The sequence below is a fragment of the Cyrtonyx montezumae genome, unplaced genomic scaffold (genome assembly GCF_038088225.1).
Source record: "Cyrtonyx montezumae isolate F1298 unplaced genomic scaffold, pur_monq_1.0 scaffold_12, whole genome shotgun sequence".
In the NCBI taxonomy this organism is placed as follows: domain Eukaryota; kingdom Metazoa; phylum Chordata; class Aves; order Galliformes; family Odontophoridae; genus Cyrtonyx; species Cyrtonyx montezumae.
In genome coordinates this window covers 8,646,184-8,661,783 of record NW_027071848.1, presented here as the reverse complement: position 1 = coordinate 8,661,783, position 15,600 = coordinate 8,646,184, and the positions used below count along the sequence as shown (strand labels likewise).

The following is a 15,600-nucleotide window of genomic DNA, read 5'->3' as shown; positions in this document are numbered from 1 at the left end:
CCTGGCTGAGCAGCAGAACCGGAGCCATGCAGGCTGCCTGTGCGTGGCAGGAGGGAGGCACTGGTTCAGTACTCCACCCCTTCCCCCATCACAGCTCCCTGTAAGTGACCGATGAGCACAGAGGCAGCCAGCCAAACATGTGCAACCTGTGCATACTGAGTGGAATAGCTCTCACGTGTGCAGGCAGTGCTTCCCAAAGCTGTCCCTGGAGGTAATGTTGCTGCTGGTGGCTGCCACAGGAGCATAGGGGCTGTGGTGCTGGGAGCCTCTGAAAATTCTCTTCTAAAACGCCAATGCTTCCCTTCATTGAAACCCACTCGAAGCCAGGCGTGATCAACAAACACAAAACACTTTCACAGTTTTTCTTTTTTTTTTCCCCTGCACAAAGCAGTTGGTCCCTCTGCTTTCTGAAGTAAAATTCACTACCAATTTCATAACAAATTTTGGTCTGTTATGGTTAGATAATCACTGCTTGTTTATTGGGTAAAGACTGGGGATGTGGGAGGGCAGACAGGTTGTGCAAGCAGAACAACTGCTGGATTTTGTTGTTAGTGCTTTCCCTGGCTGGGAGCAGTGATGAACAGGTTAGGTGGGCAGGCTGCAGGGATTGCTTGGGTATAGCTTGCCCTAGCTTGTGGGCAGAGGGAGAAACAACTATTACTCATGAAAGGCCTTTCCAGCTCCATTTTCTGTGATGAAAGGACATGAAATTCTTAATGCAAATGCTTCTATTACTGTTCCTGGGCTCTGTGATTTAGTGTTGGTCAGTAAGTAAGCTGCTCTGCGTGGTGCAAACAAATGCCTGCTCCATGCAGGCACATAGGCTTAGGTTAGCTGCCAGAACATCCCTCACTTCACTATTCACATTTGTACTAAATGGCTTCTCAGCACTTAGCTATGTCACTGACCTTAAGTACATTTAAATACACCAAGAGGTTTCTGTTGAAGCTTTGGTTGCCCTGGCTGGAGCTGGGTCCGTGGGACCGAGGCAGAGCTGCTGACTCTCAGCTGAAAACTGTCGATGCCATCCCCTTATGGGCTGCTGCACAGCAAGGTGGTGCTGCTCTATGGAATGATTAGATGGGGTGGTTTTAACACAACTTTAAACCTCAGTCAATTAAACAGTTGCATACATGGTGAATGCTTGGAAGGTAAAGACTGAACGTGCAGAGAGAAGGCTGAAATGAGTTTTGAGGGAACGCATCCAGGGCTCTGAGCTGGTTTAAGTAGAGCAATGTAATGATGTGGTTTCGGGCTAAGCCTCATTCAACATGCCTGCGGACTGTTGCGCGCAGAAGTGTTTTCAGCCCTTCTCATCTCCGGATATGGATTCTCTCCTTCTCCTATGCACTGCCTGTGATTTATGTGAAGACTTCTTCATGTTTAGCAATTGTTTGCTGCCCCTGCAGACGAGCAAATCGAACCACGCATCCTGAATGTGTGGCAGCAGAGTGCAGCCCCACTTAAAGAGAGGAGAAAGTGTAGGAGCATGACCAGCATTCAGTAGCAGTGTAGTTTTATCAGTTTGGTTGTAATGTGGAACTGTTTGCACATTCTGTGTATCTGGGAGGCCCTTTAGGCTGTAAGAACAGCTGGCTTTGCTGAGTTGGTTCTTGTTACTTCTATGTGGGATTATTTTCTGTCCGTGCCTTTGAAAAGTAACATCGTGGTAAACTCAAAGAGTTAAGTGAGTTGGAAGCAGAAGGGTTAGCTGGTGAACTGTGTACAATAAATGTATTCAGTGGAATCATGCTATTCAGTTGACACAATGGTATCATTTATTTAAATGTTTTTTTTACTGTTCCCAAAACTTCAGTTTCGAAGTTTCTGCATCATAGGATTAAAAAGTTGCCAGTGCTCTTTAATCCTTAGACAGGGAGGAGTGACTCCCAGCAAGAGCCCAACTTTACCATAGTACCTCATGTTTTTAACACTGCCTGCCTAATGCTGTGCCAAACCTCGAAGAATAGAAATAAAGCCGGAACATTCTGGCCTTTCAGTGGCTGTTCAGCAGCAGTTAAGCAGCAAAACAATTTTCAGACAATTAACAGATCTCCAGGCTCTTTGGAAGCTCAGATAAAGCTGTTTGAAGGTTGTCAAATGACTAATTAATACAACTAATAACATAATGCTCCCATGGGTTTTCTGCCTTGGTCAGGTAGCTGCTCTTTAAGGGTGTCTTAGCACCTAGGTGAAACCTTTCTGGGGTCACTGAGAGTGTAGGTATGAGCTGCTCCAGGTAGCATTTGCTGTTGTGCTGCAGCAGAACATTTCACCACAGAGGTCTTTCTTTGCAGTCCCACAGGGCTTTAAAAACATTATTATCAAATACTAATTTCAAGCAATTACGGTTCTAGAAAAGCTTGCAGCATGAAAATGTCATAAAATAAGCTTACTTTAATTGCTTACAGCTGTCCTAGAAAAACCGTGTTGAAAAAATGATAGCTGTTTTGCTTTGTTTTTAGCAAATCACACTTTGTATCACCAGAGAGGTGTGCTGGGAGGATCTTCTTCATTCTCCTGGGGCTGTGCTTACACCTGAAAGAGTGAAAGAGTTCCGTGTGGTGGAAAGAGCTTTTTATTCTGAATTCATTCCACCGTTGTAAAGCTGCGGTTGGAGTTGTGCTGGCGTCCGTTCAGGATCCTGTCTGTTTTCATCAAGTTGCAGTGCACTAATTTCTCCCATCTGAAGGCCTGAAATGGAGGCTCTTTGTTTCGTTGATTTAGGATTTGATCAAGTTAGCGTTCATGACAACGTTGGCTCGGTCTGAGCTGCGATTTGATCATGAATTGTGTGTGCTTTTGTAACCCATAGTAATGGAAGGTGGAACAGGTTCTCTGAAATCACTGCTGAGGACTGAGTCACTGAGAATGGAAAGGGTGGAAGCCAGGTAACCAGCCTGACACAGCTGCAAGCGAGTGGCCTTACTTGTAGGCTTCTGAGCAGTCCTGAGCACCGTTTTCATAGTGTGGTGTTTCTCTTTTCAGTGCTTCCACTTCTCAGTCGGACCATTCTGCTCATACGAAATCTGCTTCTCTTGTATCATCAGACTCAGTCTCCACCTCAGCAGACAACTTTTCTCCAGACTTAAGGGTAAGTATGCTTTGTCTGAACAAAGGAAAAAAAGAAATCTGTATCTGTCTACCTGTTTCTAAGTGTTGTGGTCTCCATCAGTGACCATTTTTTGCTCCTCTGAGATTGGATATAGTAAAATGATTTTAGCTTTCAGGTTAATGCCAAATTTTACGTAGCCAAAGCATAAAAGGTCCCAAAAAAGTGAAATAGAAATTGAACTTTAATCTCTACCATATTATTTCCTTTATAAAGTTGTTTTATCTTCAAAAAGCTGACTCTGCAACCCACATTTGGCGATGAATTTTCAAAGGAACTCCTTTTTCTTTTAAGTGCTTTAAGTGAAGATCCTCAACCAGCCAGTTGCACAGTCGTGGGTTTTTTTTTCCTCTAGTGTGTATCTGAGATGTTCTCTTCTAAAAACTCCTTGTTTGTAAACAGGGAGTCCTTGGAAGTATCTTCTTTCAGAGAAAGATTGTTATCTTCAAGCTACTAAAATAGTCTTCTGTTACAATAAACGGCTCTCACATAAAAGCCCCAAACAAGGCTCTTTTAAGTCTGTTACTGATTTGTTCACGTCAAATACAAAGTTCTAGTTTAACATCACAAGAGTTTTGAGAACTATCTGAAGGTTCCCCTTAGGAAACCAGGGGGTTTTGCTGATAAACCTCACCTTTGCAAAAAGGTCCCTGACTGTAAAAACAAGTGGGTGTTGGTACATTGTGGTCATAACTTCTAGCATTTCTAAGCTGTGATTGAGCAGCTCTATAAAATCTGAACGCCATAAAATTGCGTGATAACTCTTAACACAAAACTAATTCCTTTCTCTGACAGTCATGATAATATTTTGTCCTGTGACTAGTTACAATTAACAGAAAGTCCACCTGTTCAAAAGGTGGTGAGGACTGATGTTTCCATTTAAAAGAGCCTTATTAGCCAGTATTAAGCAGCAATTTGTAAAAGAATCAATAGTTTAAGTGTAAATGTTAGTTTGCAACTTTTACCTATGGATATGAAAAGTAATCCTCAGAAATTATTGGGGTGAAGTGCTCTGTAGTAGTTCTGAAGCTTTTCCTCTGTGAAGTTGAGGTGTTTGGTTTCTCCAACACACAGCAGAGGTTTCAGGCTGAGGTGAAGCAATTTGTTGGTAGAAATATATACAATTGCAAACACTGCCACAGCTGTGGTTGTGAGTGTTATGTCATAAAGTTTACACTGACTTATTTTCTTCCCTCTTCTTAAGTTAATTTTATGTAACTGGGGTTTGCTTTTTAGTTCTGATGCACCAATCAGCTGCTGTTTTGATGGTTCTTTTACACCTGAGGATTACCTTTACAAACAGAACTATCAGGATTCCTTTTCTAGATTCAAGGCTGTCTTCACTTTGTCATGGTTTATGTGGCTCAACATGTTCTCCTTGTAACTGTGGATGTGTATTGTTGTCTCCTTTCTTTTGGTCACCTTGGCTGTGTGAAATCCCTATTAAACAGGGATTTCTCATACCTTAGGTTTGTCAGATTCCCCATCCAACAGGCCCCTCAATCACTAGCAAATGAAAATGATGTTTGCAGAGGAACGTTCACTTAGCAGCACAACATGTTTTTCAGTCAGAAAATTGAAGGGTAATGTTTGCTGGAGGTCATTAGAAGCGTGTCTTCCTTACTATCCCATTATTTGCAGGATGGTTTCTTCTTCACAGCTTGCCCGTTTTTTTTGTTTTTTTTTTTTTTAAGTAAAAATTCATAAGGAACCTAAATTTCTGCTGTGGTTGGAAGAAGTACTGTTCCCCTTTCATTTTAGAATAGCATTTAAGGAGAGGTGGTGAAAGCAGAGTTATTTTTCTAGAATAAAGGTACTTACAGCCAAGAGTGAGCACATGCCTCTGCTGGCAAAACGCTTCCTCCTGTTAACCTGCATCAGCACTGCTGTGCTGCATCAGCAGCGCCCACTGTGCTCCCCCTACAGCTTGCTGTTGCCGAGGTACTGTGAGTGGCTGCAGTGCAGTCTGATGGAAGCACGAAGCTGGATCTTGCATTTACACCTCAGTGGCTGCCTGTCGATGCTATGAAGGCCTGCAGTGCATTGATTCCCATGTAGGAGAGTATAGTGAGAAAAGTGCCATTTCCATTAGCACAGGCTGCCTTTCTCACTCCTACGGGAATTCGAGCAGTAACTGTTTATCTCCTTGTGGTTCAGAGTGGTTGGTGCTGGAGAAGAAGATGGATCTGTCCCCTTCCAGTGGGCGGCCTCTTGTATTGGTATTGCCAGAGTGAGCACAGTACCACAGCCTGAGATTAATGTCAGTGCTTGTGTGTCTGTGCTGGGCTTATTCCTAGAGCCTGGCGTCTGCTTCTCAGTGAGAAGAGCTGAGAATAGGAGATGTATTTTGTGGTGATCAGCTGAAGCCAGTGTCTTTCAGCTGTCACAGAAAATGAGCACGCTCTCTCTGGGCTCATCGCTCTTCATCCAGTTTCCTCTCAATTAGCATCGCTGTTCTGAGGCAGTTCTGCATCTTTTTTAAAGCCATCTCACTGAGAGGTTTTTAAAGATCCTGATTTCTCTTACAGTTTTCTTTCACCCTTCTGATGTTGCAGATCATGCTGTACCATTAACTGATACGGCAACGTGTTCTGTAGTAGCTCTGCAGTATGTGAGACAAGTGCCTGACTACACCGTATTCTCATAGGAAGGACTTGCATCAGTTAGCTTTAAGAGACTGCAAATAAGCATTTCAAGATTTTGCAGTGGATCTGCCAATTGTGGGATTATGCTCCTGATGGGTATTTAAATTTTCCCCTCTAGAATGAATTGCTGCGTGGATCCGTCACCACTCCTACCTCAACTTGGTCTCTGCCTCTGCGTGTGCATCGACTCAAATTTACGAATTAAATTTCTGTGGTGATGGAAAAACACTTTGTGATAGCTACAATTAGCACTCTCTTCTTCTGTGGGGAATTTTTAGAAGAAAAGTAGGCGTCCATCAGGGGGAGGGAATGAGGGGAAGGACCCATATCATTTCTTGCAGTCTGTGCCTGCAGATTTCTTTTGGAGTGCAATTAACGCTCAGTGTGTGTGCGTGCATGTGTGTAATGAGGTAAATGAGACAACCACTGGGGATTCCTACTAAATGCATGTGCAGTATTTTTCCTAAATCTTTCTCCAAAGTATTTCATAATAACTTTTATGAAGTTTTGTTGGTTTTGTTGTTTTTTTTTCAAATGTATATTGAGCATTTCAGTATCTGGAGCTCAGATTAAATAGTCTTTCCATTACAATTTAGGGAATTTTCACTTCATAAACTATCTATAAATAAATGTTGGCGGCTTCAGTTGGCTATACAAAAAATATAAACTGAAAGAATGCCACCCTTCACCCACCAAGTGTCCCTAACCACTATTAGTTTCTGCTCCCCTACTGCTCCATCCCTGTCTGATCTCGAGTCTGAAGCTGTTTAGAATTGATCTGGGGAATGCACTTTTTCATGGATTATTATTATTATTATTATTATTATTTTTAGCGAATGCACTGCTATGTGCTTTAACATAAGTTATAGATCAGGCAAGAACACAACTGAGTTAGTAGTAACTGGAAGTGAAAATGAGCTGGAAATTCATAGATACTCTGTAAATTGGAATGAGATTTAAAAAACACCTTAGAGCCAACATTGCCAAAAGTATGTGTATTTCTTACAGATCTGGGAGTGTGATGATTATTAAAGTACAGTAAGATTCTTACTCACAAGTCCTATAGATCTTGTTTTCTCCTATGCCTATTGGCAGATAAGCCTATGTAGTTTACAGTAGTTTTCTTAAGCTTTGTTGCTAACACTCCAGCTTTTATCATTTGGGGCTTTCATTTTGAGTTGGCTGTTGATTTATAGGATAATGCCTGAAGTTTACCATATTCAAAGCTTTGGAGTAGCTCTCATGAAAGGGTTGGATCCCTTCCATCCCTAGATGGGAAGAAATGCATGCAGCCAGCTGAGTCTGCTGTCACACTTCCCTTAAGAACAATGCCTTTGCCTGAAAGTTAAATGTTGATTGTGTTTAGTTTTGAATGTTATACACTAACAGCCCGAACCACAATTTAGAAATTCATAATGTTTTTTGTTGCTTATAGTCTGTTCTGCAGACAGAGGAAAATCTGTTAGCAAGCCTCCAGCATGGCAAGACCATTGTGTCACCTGCTTAGTTGTGCAGCCTTCAGAAAAGGTAGTTTGGATCTTTGTTGCTGTCATCGCTGTTTGGTACCACTAAGCTGTTCTCCTCTTCGAGGGTGACATTGAGATTCACAGTTCCCCATCTTCCTCTGAGATCCTGCTAAGTGTTGTATAAGCACGTCCCCATCTCTGTGATTTTTTTTTTTGCTCCATCCACATTAACAATTTTCTCCTTTAGTGTAAGAGGAATCAGTGATTTTGCAATGGATTTATAGATACAATGCAAGAACATTATTGTGACCTGCACAGGACTCAAAGGTTAGGAAAGGAAAGGAGCACACAATTGCTTGCATAACGTTCATTTGTCATCCATTGCGTGCTCTGCTGAAGACTTAGGCAAGCCTTTGTGGTTTGTTTTTTGAGATGCATAACTGAGGCATGACAGAAGATACATGAAGTAGTTTTCTCCTTCCAAGATAGTAAATAGATGCCCTTGCTGTCTTCGGTAGGTTTCCAGAATTAAATTATTTTGAGCTAGTCTGCATTCAAGCTAGTCAACCACAATTCCTTTGTAGTCAATGGAAAGACAGACACTGTTTGCAACATGATTTATCTTGGCTTTAAGGAAATGTCCTCACTAGGTGAGAATGTAATGCAGCTAAGCTATAGAAGCTCTCGCTGTAGGATGTTGCAAAGAGAGTTTAGCTTTGCTCCAGTAAAGGTGTAGTTTTGTCTCATTTGAAAATTGTCTGTTTCTCCTCTGATTATGAAGTCATTTCAGGATAACTTGTGATGTAAACCTTTAAAATTCAAATAAATCCTTTCTCTTGGGCTGTGTTGGGCAAGATTAACCAAAATGCCAGTTACTGACTTCACCACCTTTGTGTTACTTTATTCTAGCTTTAGTGCAAAGTGGCTTAGACTGGCTTTATGTAGAGCATGCACGTTAGTAGAAAAACATATTGAAGAAAGATGTGATCTTTTTTCCCCCGTTCTTTGCTGTAAATCACTAAAACTAGTCTCAGTGAGCTTTTCCATTGCTATCTCCCTGCCAATGCAGGAAGTGTCAGGCTTTGGTTATGTGTAACACATGTTCAGTAAGAGCTGGGTTTAGAGAAAGGCATAACTTCTTAAGCTTTAAGCATTCGTGTAAGCTGTGTTTTTACTTTTGCTTTTAAGGGACTTTTTGCTTAGTGAATGATGCTAGCTTTGAAGCACTAAATCATGGAAAAACCTATGCCTAAGCACCTTCAGGGTTGTCCAAAGCCCTGCCACTCAATTCCATCCCTCACTGAGCAGATGTGTGGGGATAAGCTCTCCTGTTTCCGACTGGCCCTTGACTCTTCGCATGGGACTGCCCGTAAGAAGACTAGCTCATAGGAAGTGCAAAGATGTCTCTTGTGATGTAAGCTGTTCCTCCCAGTGCACTGGACTGTGACTATATTAAATTACAGACCATGTTGCCTAAGCCACCAGATGGTGAAGATAATTGACCTGTGGTCACAAAAGACTTGGCTAGATGCAAACAGCAGTGAAATTAAATAAACAGTACGTCTTTTTACTGTCAATCTGGGAGGATCTGACCATATGTGTTTCCCCTTGTCACCACTTTGGACTCTGTTATATTCTCACTTGGAGCACACCTTGCATTGCTGTGGGTGTGCAGGAGTGGAAGCTTCATGGGCAGAAAGAAACCGTATTGTTTGTGAATGTAGTGTTCCTGCAGGTCCCTTTGCATGCATGGCTGAGCTCAGGGACAAATTCAAGAATGGCTGTCAAAGGCATCAAGCAGACAGACTTCAAATGTTTGAGAAGTAGGAAAATCTCACGGACAATAACTTTGTGTTGAAATTCTGATTTTTAGCTATACTAATTGCGTGTGTGTGTCTGTGGGAAATGGGTTTCCTTTCTTTGCTGGAGAATTAAGCTGTGGATGAACAAAGGCACAAAGGTTCTGGAGCATGAATAATGCTCTTGTCCATAACCATGGTCATTTCAGGACAGCACAGTGCGTGGCTAGAATTCGGCCCCTGCCATTAACTTGTTTTTCCAGGACTCCAGTTTCTAGGACTGTAAATACTACATATTTTATGAGAATTGCAATTGTTTTTCTTTTTAATCTGGAAAGTCTTGTCCCTCCCCACCTCTCCATAGTAAGGCCTTTTCTGTACCTCCCCCTGTCAAGGATGCAGAAGCACAGAGTAGCCAAGCTCTGGGTTGCAAAATATTGATTTCATGCAAATGAGACGGGGAAGAAAAGCCAGATGCTGTCAGTTTTCTGTCTCCTTTACACAGAAATAATACTCCCTAAGTGCTCTTCTAGTTAAAAGAGAGTAAAGACAGCAATCACTGCTAATTTTGTTTTATAGAGGTACCTGAATGTTTGAATGTGAAGTACTGTGCAGTGAAGGAAATCTCTGGAAGTATTTATTATTGCCTTCTATTAGGAATGGAAAACTAAGAAGAAAAAGCAAATGGCCTTCAGATGTTACTCAGTAACATTTTCAGCTCTTCCTAACTAACTGCCATATTTCTCCTAGCTACAAAGTGCAAGAACTCTCCTTTCGCTGATTAAAACAGGGTAAGAGTTATTTATATTCTTATAGTTTTGTAGTCTGAAGCAGGAATCTGACAGGAATGAACAAGCACGGTATTTAAAAGGAGCAGTCAGATATGTGACTTCATGTAGTGCCTGCCAAGATTTGATTTTTCTGTGTATGTTTTTGCACTGAAGGAAATATCATCCCTCTCCTCAGTGTGCTTGTTTATTGACTGTAAATATATAATCATTTGTACCTCAATTCCTTATCTAACATAACAGTAATTTCCTAATTAAAATTCTTGGTAACGGAGACACTTTTTTCTGTAACTTATTTTGGTTGGCAGAATGTATAACTCTTGGTTGTCAGTCTCTTTCTGTTATTTCTGCAGACTGATGCTATGAATTTCACTGAATTGGTGTAAGGTTTTCCTTGAAAAAATGTAATCTGTTTTCCCTTATCAGCTGTGTGCTGAACAAGATACAGTAAAAACCAAAAAGAGAAGGGAGTAAGGCTAATGTGTTTTCCAAAGTTTTTGAGCAGTCAGTGGAGAACAGAACTGTTGTCTTTCAAGAACCCTTGGCAGTGAGGAAGGTTCTGCATTAAAAAATGTTGAACTTGCCTGAATAGATAATATCAGCAACCTTCTGTGCCAGGGACTGTTGCTGTGTTGAGTCAATGATGAGTTACTGCTGGAGCCCAATAAGAGAATTGTCTCGAGGCACCAAGCCATACAAACTTGAAGAGACAAGCCAGCCGCAGTCAAATGAGTGGCCCTCAACAATGTGTTCCTTTGAGCTTCTAAGCTTTGCCTTAGAAGGCAAGGGCCCACGAGATTCACCAACCCAAAGAGACTTCTTCATCACTAGAAGCTTGAGTCTGAATGGAGAGGTTCATTGTGGAGGAAACAAAGCAGAAAACCCCAGGAAAATTTTGCAGAGTGACTGCTCCCTCTCCAGGGGAGTTCCTCTCTTACCCTGCTGACTGTATTATTACTATTATTTTAATTACACTAGTCTTCAGTTTCTGTTTAAAGATTATTCTAAGGCAGTGGGAAGTAAGCAAGTGGATTTCTCAAGCCTTTTTATGCTTTCTGAAAACATACACGGTAGGTCTGGATCACAATTTGCAATCTGTGTTTTTGGAGTAGGAACACACAACTGAAAATTCAGTTGTAGCATGTGTTATATGTGATTATTGTCTTCTAGAGTAGTGTATTAGTCTGCTGACAGAACATCTGTTGATAACTTAAATTCGTCTTGTGTTGTTTTTTTTTAAACAACCTAGGAAGCCTTCTTTACTTGTTTGCTCTCTTAGCAGCTGAGTAAGTTTGATGTAGTCTTTAACAGTATGTTTGATTCTCTGTGTTCTCTTCTGGGATGCTCTATGAGCCAGAGGGTCTTTTTTCCCTTTTTCAACTTCTGATGTTCCAAAAGAATAAGATGCAAAGCATTTCCCTGCAAATAATGTCTTGCTGTTCTGAATGTCTTAATTTTCCAGTGCATCTGGTCATAACCCTCAGCAAAGTCCCTGTGCCTCAGTTATGCAGAGATATTGTTGTTCTTTCTGCGTGGTATTCCTACTGATTCAAAAATAATCAACAGAGTCCATTTACTTGCTCAATTTATGTTCTATTACATTTCCAGTAGGATGTGTAGCACATAAATCTTTTCAAAGTACACTTAAAATAGCCTTAAATGACAGCTGAAAATCTCTCCAAAGTACAATATTTGCAGTCTAGAGGAGGATTTATCATGTAAGCACAGCTACTGTTTTGCTGCTCTCCTAATTGAAAATTAGGATGACAGAAGGACAGAAGCATTTTGGCAGCAAGATGATAGAAAAAAAAAAAGTGCCCTCAAAATTTGCCCCTCCTATGTTGTAAGAAATGATTTGCTTATAGTGGAAATCAACGCACCAGTGAAAAACTATCCAAGATAAGCATATGAGTCTTGATTTTGTGCATATTTGTGTAAGTTCTGCAACTTTTGGTAGCATCAGCTAGACAGAATTAGGCCTCTGGGTACTTTCTGAGGTGACTGGAGGGAGTATTTGTATCTATGTTATTTCAGAGGTTTTCATGCTATTGTTAGGGTAATGATATACCCTCATTCATGTACCATGGTGGCACTGTTGATTGACGTGCATGGCAACAGCCATAGAAGAAGAAAGGGATGGGAGATGATGGGGGATGGCCGTTTACTGGGAGTGGTAGATGAGCATGGTCTAAGGCAGCCAAATGACACTTAAAAGGAAAAGGTTTCTTTGATTTACTACTTTGTACTGCTTTGATTTTCAAAGGAGATTTTGGAAAAAAAGAAGATAATAATAAAGTATGCAAAAATAATCCTATGGCTGAACCTTTGCAGAAAGGCTGACTTCCCTTGTGTGGTTCTCTGAGACATGAGGTTCTCATGAGGCATAACTGGATGAAATTTAACAAAGGCAAGCGTAGAGTCTTGCACCTAGGGAGGAATAATTGCATGTACCAGTACAGGCTGGGGGATGAGCTGCTGGAGAGGAGCTCTGTAGAGAGGGACCTGGGTGTCCTGGTGGACGACAGGTTGACCATGAGCCAGCAGTGTGCTCTTGTGGCCAAGAGGGCCAATGGCATTTTGGATGCATTAAAAAGAGCGTGGCCAGCAGGTCAAGGGAGGTGATCCTCCCTCTCTACTCTGCCCTGGTGCGGCCTCATCTGGAGTACTGTGTCCAGTTCTGGGCTCCCCAGTATAAAAAAGACAGGGATCTCTTGGAAAGAGTCCAGCGCAGGGCCACAAAGATGGTGAAGGGCCTGGAGGATCTCCCCTATGAAGAAAGGCTAAGTGAACTGGGTCTCTTTAGCCTTGAGAAAAGAAGACTGAGAGGGGACCTGATCCAGGTTTATAAATATCTGAGGTGTGGGGGACAAAGTGGCGAGGCCAGACACTTTTCAGCAGTGTGTGGAGACAGGACAAGGGGGAACGGACAGAAACTGCAGCACAGGAGGTTCCGCACGAATGTGCACAAGAACTTCTTTATGGTGAGGGTGACGGAGCACTGGCACAGCTGCACAGGGGGGTTGTGGAGTCTCCTTCTCTGGAGATATTCAGGACCCGCCTGGACGCCTACCTGTGTGACCTGGTGTAGGGAACTGCTTTGGCAGGGGGTTGGACTCGATGATCTCTTGAGGTCCCTTCCAACACCTATGATTCTGTGAGAAAGGAGCCAGCTCTAATCCAACAGCTGTTTCTGGTAACTCAACTAATAAGCTGTGTGCTATGAGTTTTGAGGTCGTGCCAGTTTTACTGATGTTCATGCAGTTTGGGATCTGAGTGGGCTCAACTCTTGCTGCCTCTCTGCACACATAAGTTTGGACTTCTCAAGAAACTACTTTGACTGCTCTGTCATACAGGGATATCCAGGCTGGGCACTGCTACACTTGCCACAGAGAGACACCAGAGTTAGGTTTTCCCTACCAGATGCAGATGTCTGCGTCAGATTTATTTACCCTTGTGCTCTGCCATTACTGGAAAGAAAGGCACTTGTCCTAAAGTTAACTTCCTAGGTTGTCGTCTTTCTACTGGCTGTACAGGGTGCCTGTAGTGACTAACTCAGATGCAGATCTCTGGGTTTAGATGAAATAGATATTCCTGCAGTTTGCTGGCCACTCTACAAGGATGGCTAGCAAGGCTGCTGATTCAGGAGGGCACTTAGTCACGTGCCAGTTCTAGGAAGAAATGCTCTTGGAAAACAACATAAGCAAAATAAAAGCTGAGGTAGTCCATTAAAATTTGAAGTATCAGACAATGTCTTCTGTAGGAGAGAAAACTTTTCACTTGGCTTTTAAGTTTCTAATCCACAATGTTTACCCATAATTGGAAAGGTACTTACTCTTAGAATCTGCTACTTCATTGTGTGTATTCTTTGCTCATACATAAATTCATGTCCCCTCTGGTTATTTCCTGCCTGTTGCTGCTGACCAGTGCACAGTCACAAGACAGACATGCCAAACTTGTGAGTTCAAGGGCTGCAGATGCAAAGGCATTTTTTTTTGTGTGTGTGTAATGTTTGTCTCTATGCACAGGTTGTATATGTTTATGTCAAGGGATCAGTTAAGAGACCCGTTTCCTGTTGTAGGAAACAGAACAGAACTGCGTGTTTCTGGAACAGAAGCAGCTCTGAGCTTGGCTTTTGAATAGGCAGAGCAGACTTGGTTGGGGAAAACAGTAACGCAGGAGCAAGGTGGTCACAGTGTCAGCATGTCTCGCACCAGCACTGTGGCTTTGTACATCACAAATCTGTTCAAAATGTGCAAAATCATTTGGAGTGTGTAGGAGGTTACCAAGGAGAAATTAGCTTGGGGGGAAAAAAATCATAAAAAGTGTATTGTTTAAATTTTGTCTAGAACAGATTATTTCTGTTAATTCTGGTTGTTTCAGAATAGAAGAATCAGTGCAGAATTGGAGCAAAACAGCCATTTGGTGACACAAACCTGTAGTCTCCTCTGACATTACATAAAGCCAAAAACCTTGTTTTGTGTCTTCATTTGGATTTCAGGGCTCAGGCACTCAGGAGAAAGTAGAAGGGAATAAATAGAAAATGGGTGGGAGGGGCCTCAGGTGCTCTCTTAGCATATTTCTGGGTCCTGAGACTCTTAGTGTGCTACCTGGAAGCTGCAGGTGTTGTGTCCAGGACTAAAGGTGCTGAATCTTACGATGGTTTGGGTTGGAAGTTACTTTAAAGATCATCTTGCCCAGCCCCATGCCGTGGACAGGGGCACCTTCCGTGAGGTCAGGCTGCTTGAGGCCCTTACAAGGCCTAGCTGCTCTACATCCTCCACCCTGACATTAGGCCTTAATGGTTGCTTGTGTGGCCACACCCCAAGCCAGTCCTGTCAAAACAGCCCTGGTTATAGAAAAACATACATGGAAAAAGCCATTAGGCTAACCCAAGCATCTTGACTGAGCTAGGCATGGGAGCGATTACATGAGCCACGATGCTGGCAGGTTTGCTGGGAGGAGATATTCCTGGCTCAACCTCAGCCAGAGCAGGATGTCTGTTGTCATCCTGGCTGTGCAGCTCAGCTGCTAGGTAGAAGCCTGCAGGAAGTGCAAGAGGAAAATGTATCAGTTGTTTTGTTCACGGGCAAAAGAAAACACTGAATGCAGAGTTAGGAACATGTTCTCAGGTATCACGTCCTGGAACAGTGTCCAGTGATGCTCAGACTTTTGAGACCCTGTGGTTGGATTTATAGTGCAAGATTAACTCGGTATCGCCCGTGCTGGCTGATCAGCTGCGTGCGTGAGTCGTGCAGGAACATGAATCAGGAGAGGGATTTTTTTGGAGCAGCACGCTGGCTGCTGTGTTTGGAGGCAGTGCAAACACACCGCTGGGGAGGCTTGGCAGAAGTGAATCTCAGTACAGAGAGATGAGTGATGAGGCAGTGAGCTCTTTAGCGTGATCTCAAGCTCTTCCCCTGACCCTGTCCATGTCAGCAAAAGAGAGGATCACTTTGTTGCAGAGATCTGCACTGTAAGTAGGAAGGGTGTAAAGGTACTCTACACCTTCAGCTATGGGTAAGAGGGATGAGCTAACACCAGATGGGATCCTGGAGTTCGAGAAGCAGTTGTTAAACGTAGCAGGTGTGGGTTTGTTCTGCCAAGTCTCTGCTTGAGAGGAGAACACAGGTAGGTGGTGACATGAAGTCCTCACACCCTATCTGAGCTGTGGCAGGACTAGCATAGGTGCTGAGGAGTGTGCTTGCTATCCAGGAGAGCTGCTGATGGGTGTGATGGGTAGAGTATGCTACTTGGTAAAAGACAAAAGTAAAGGTTTTTCTGGTAGGTAAT

At 42.6% G+C, this 15,600-nt stretch overlaps 1 protein-coding gene across 1 annotated transcript in view; it reads left to right on the top strand.

Annotated features, from left to right (window-relative positions):
* MTMR2 (myotubularin related protein 2) overlaps positions 1 to 15,600 on the top strand; it is a 57,908-nt gene that overhangs the window by 16,056 nt on the left and 26,252 nt on the right. The window contains exon 2 of the mRNA XM_065729995.1: positions 2,989 to 3,094. Coding sequence (XP_065586067.1) covers positions 2,989 to 3,094 — 106 coding nt within the window. The remainder of the gene's footprint in view (positions 1 to 2,988; positions 3,095 to 15,600) is intronic.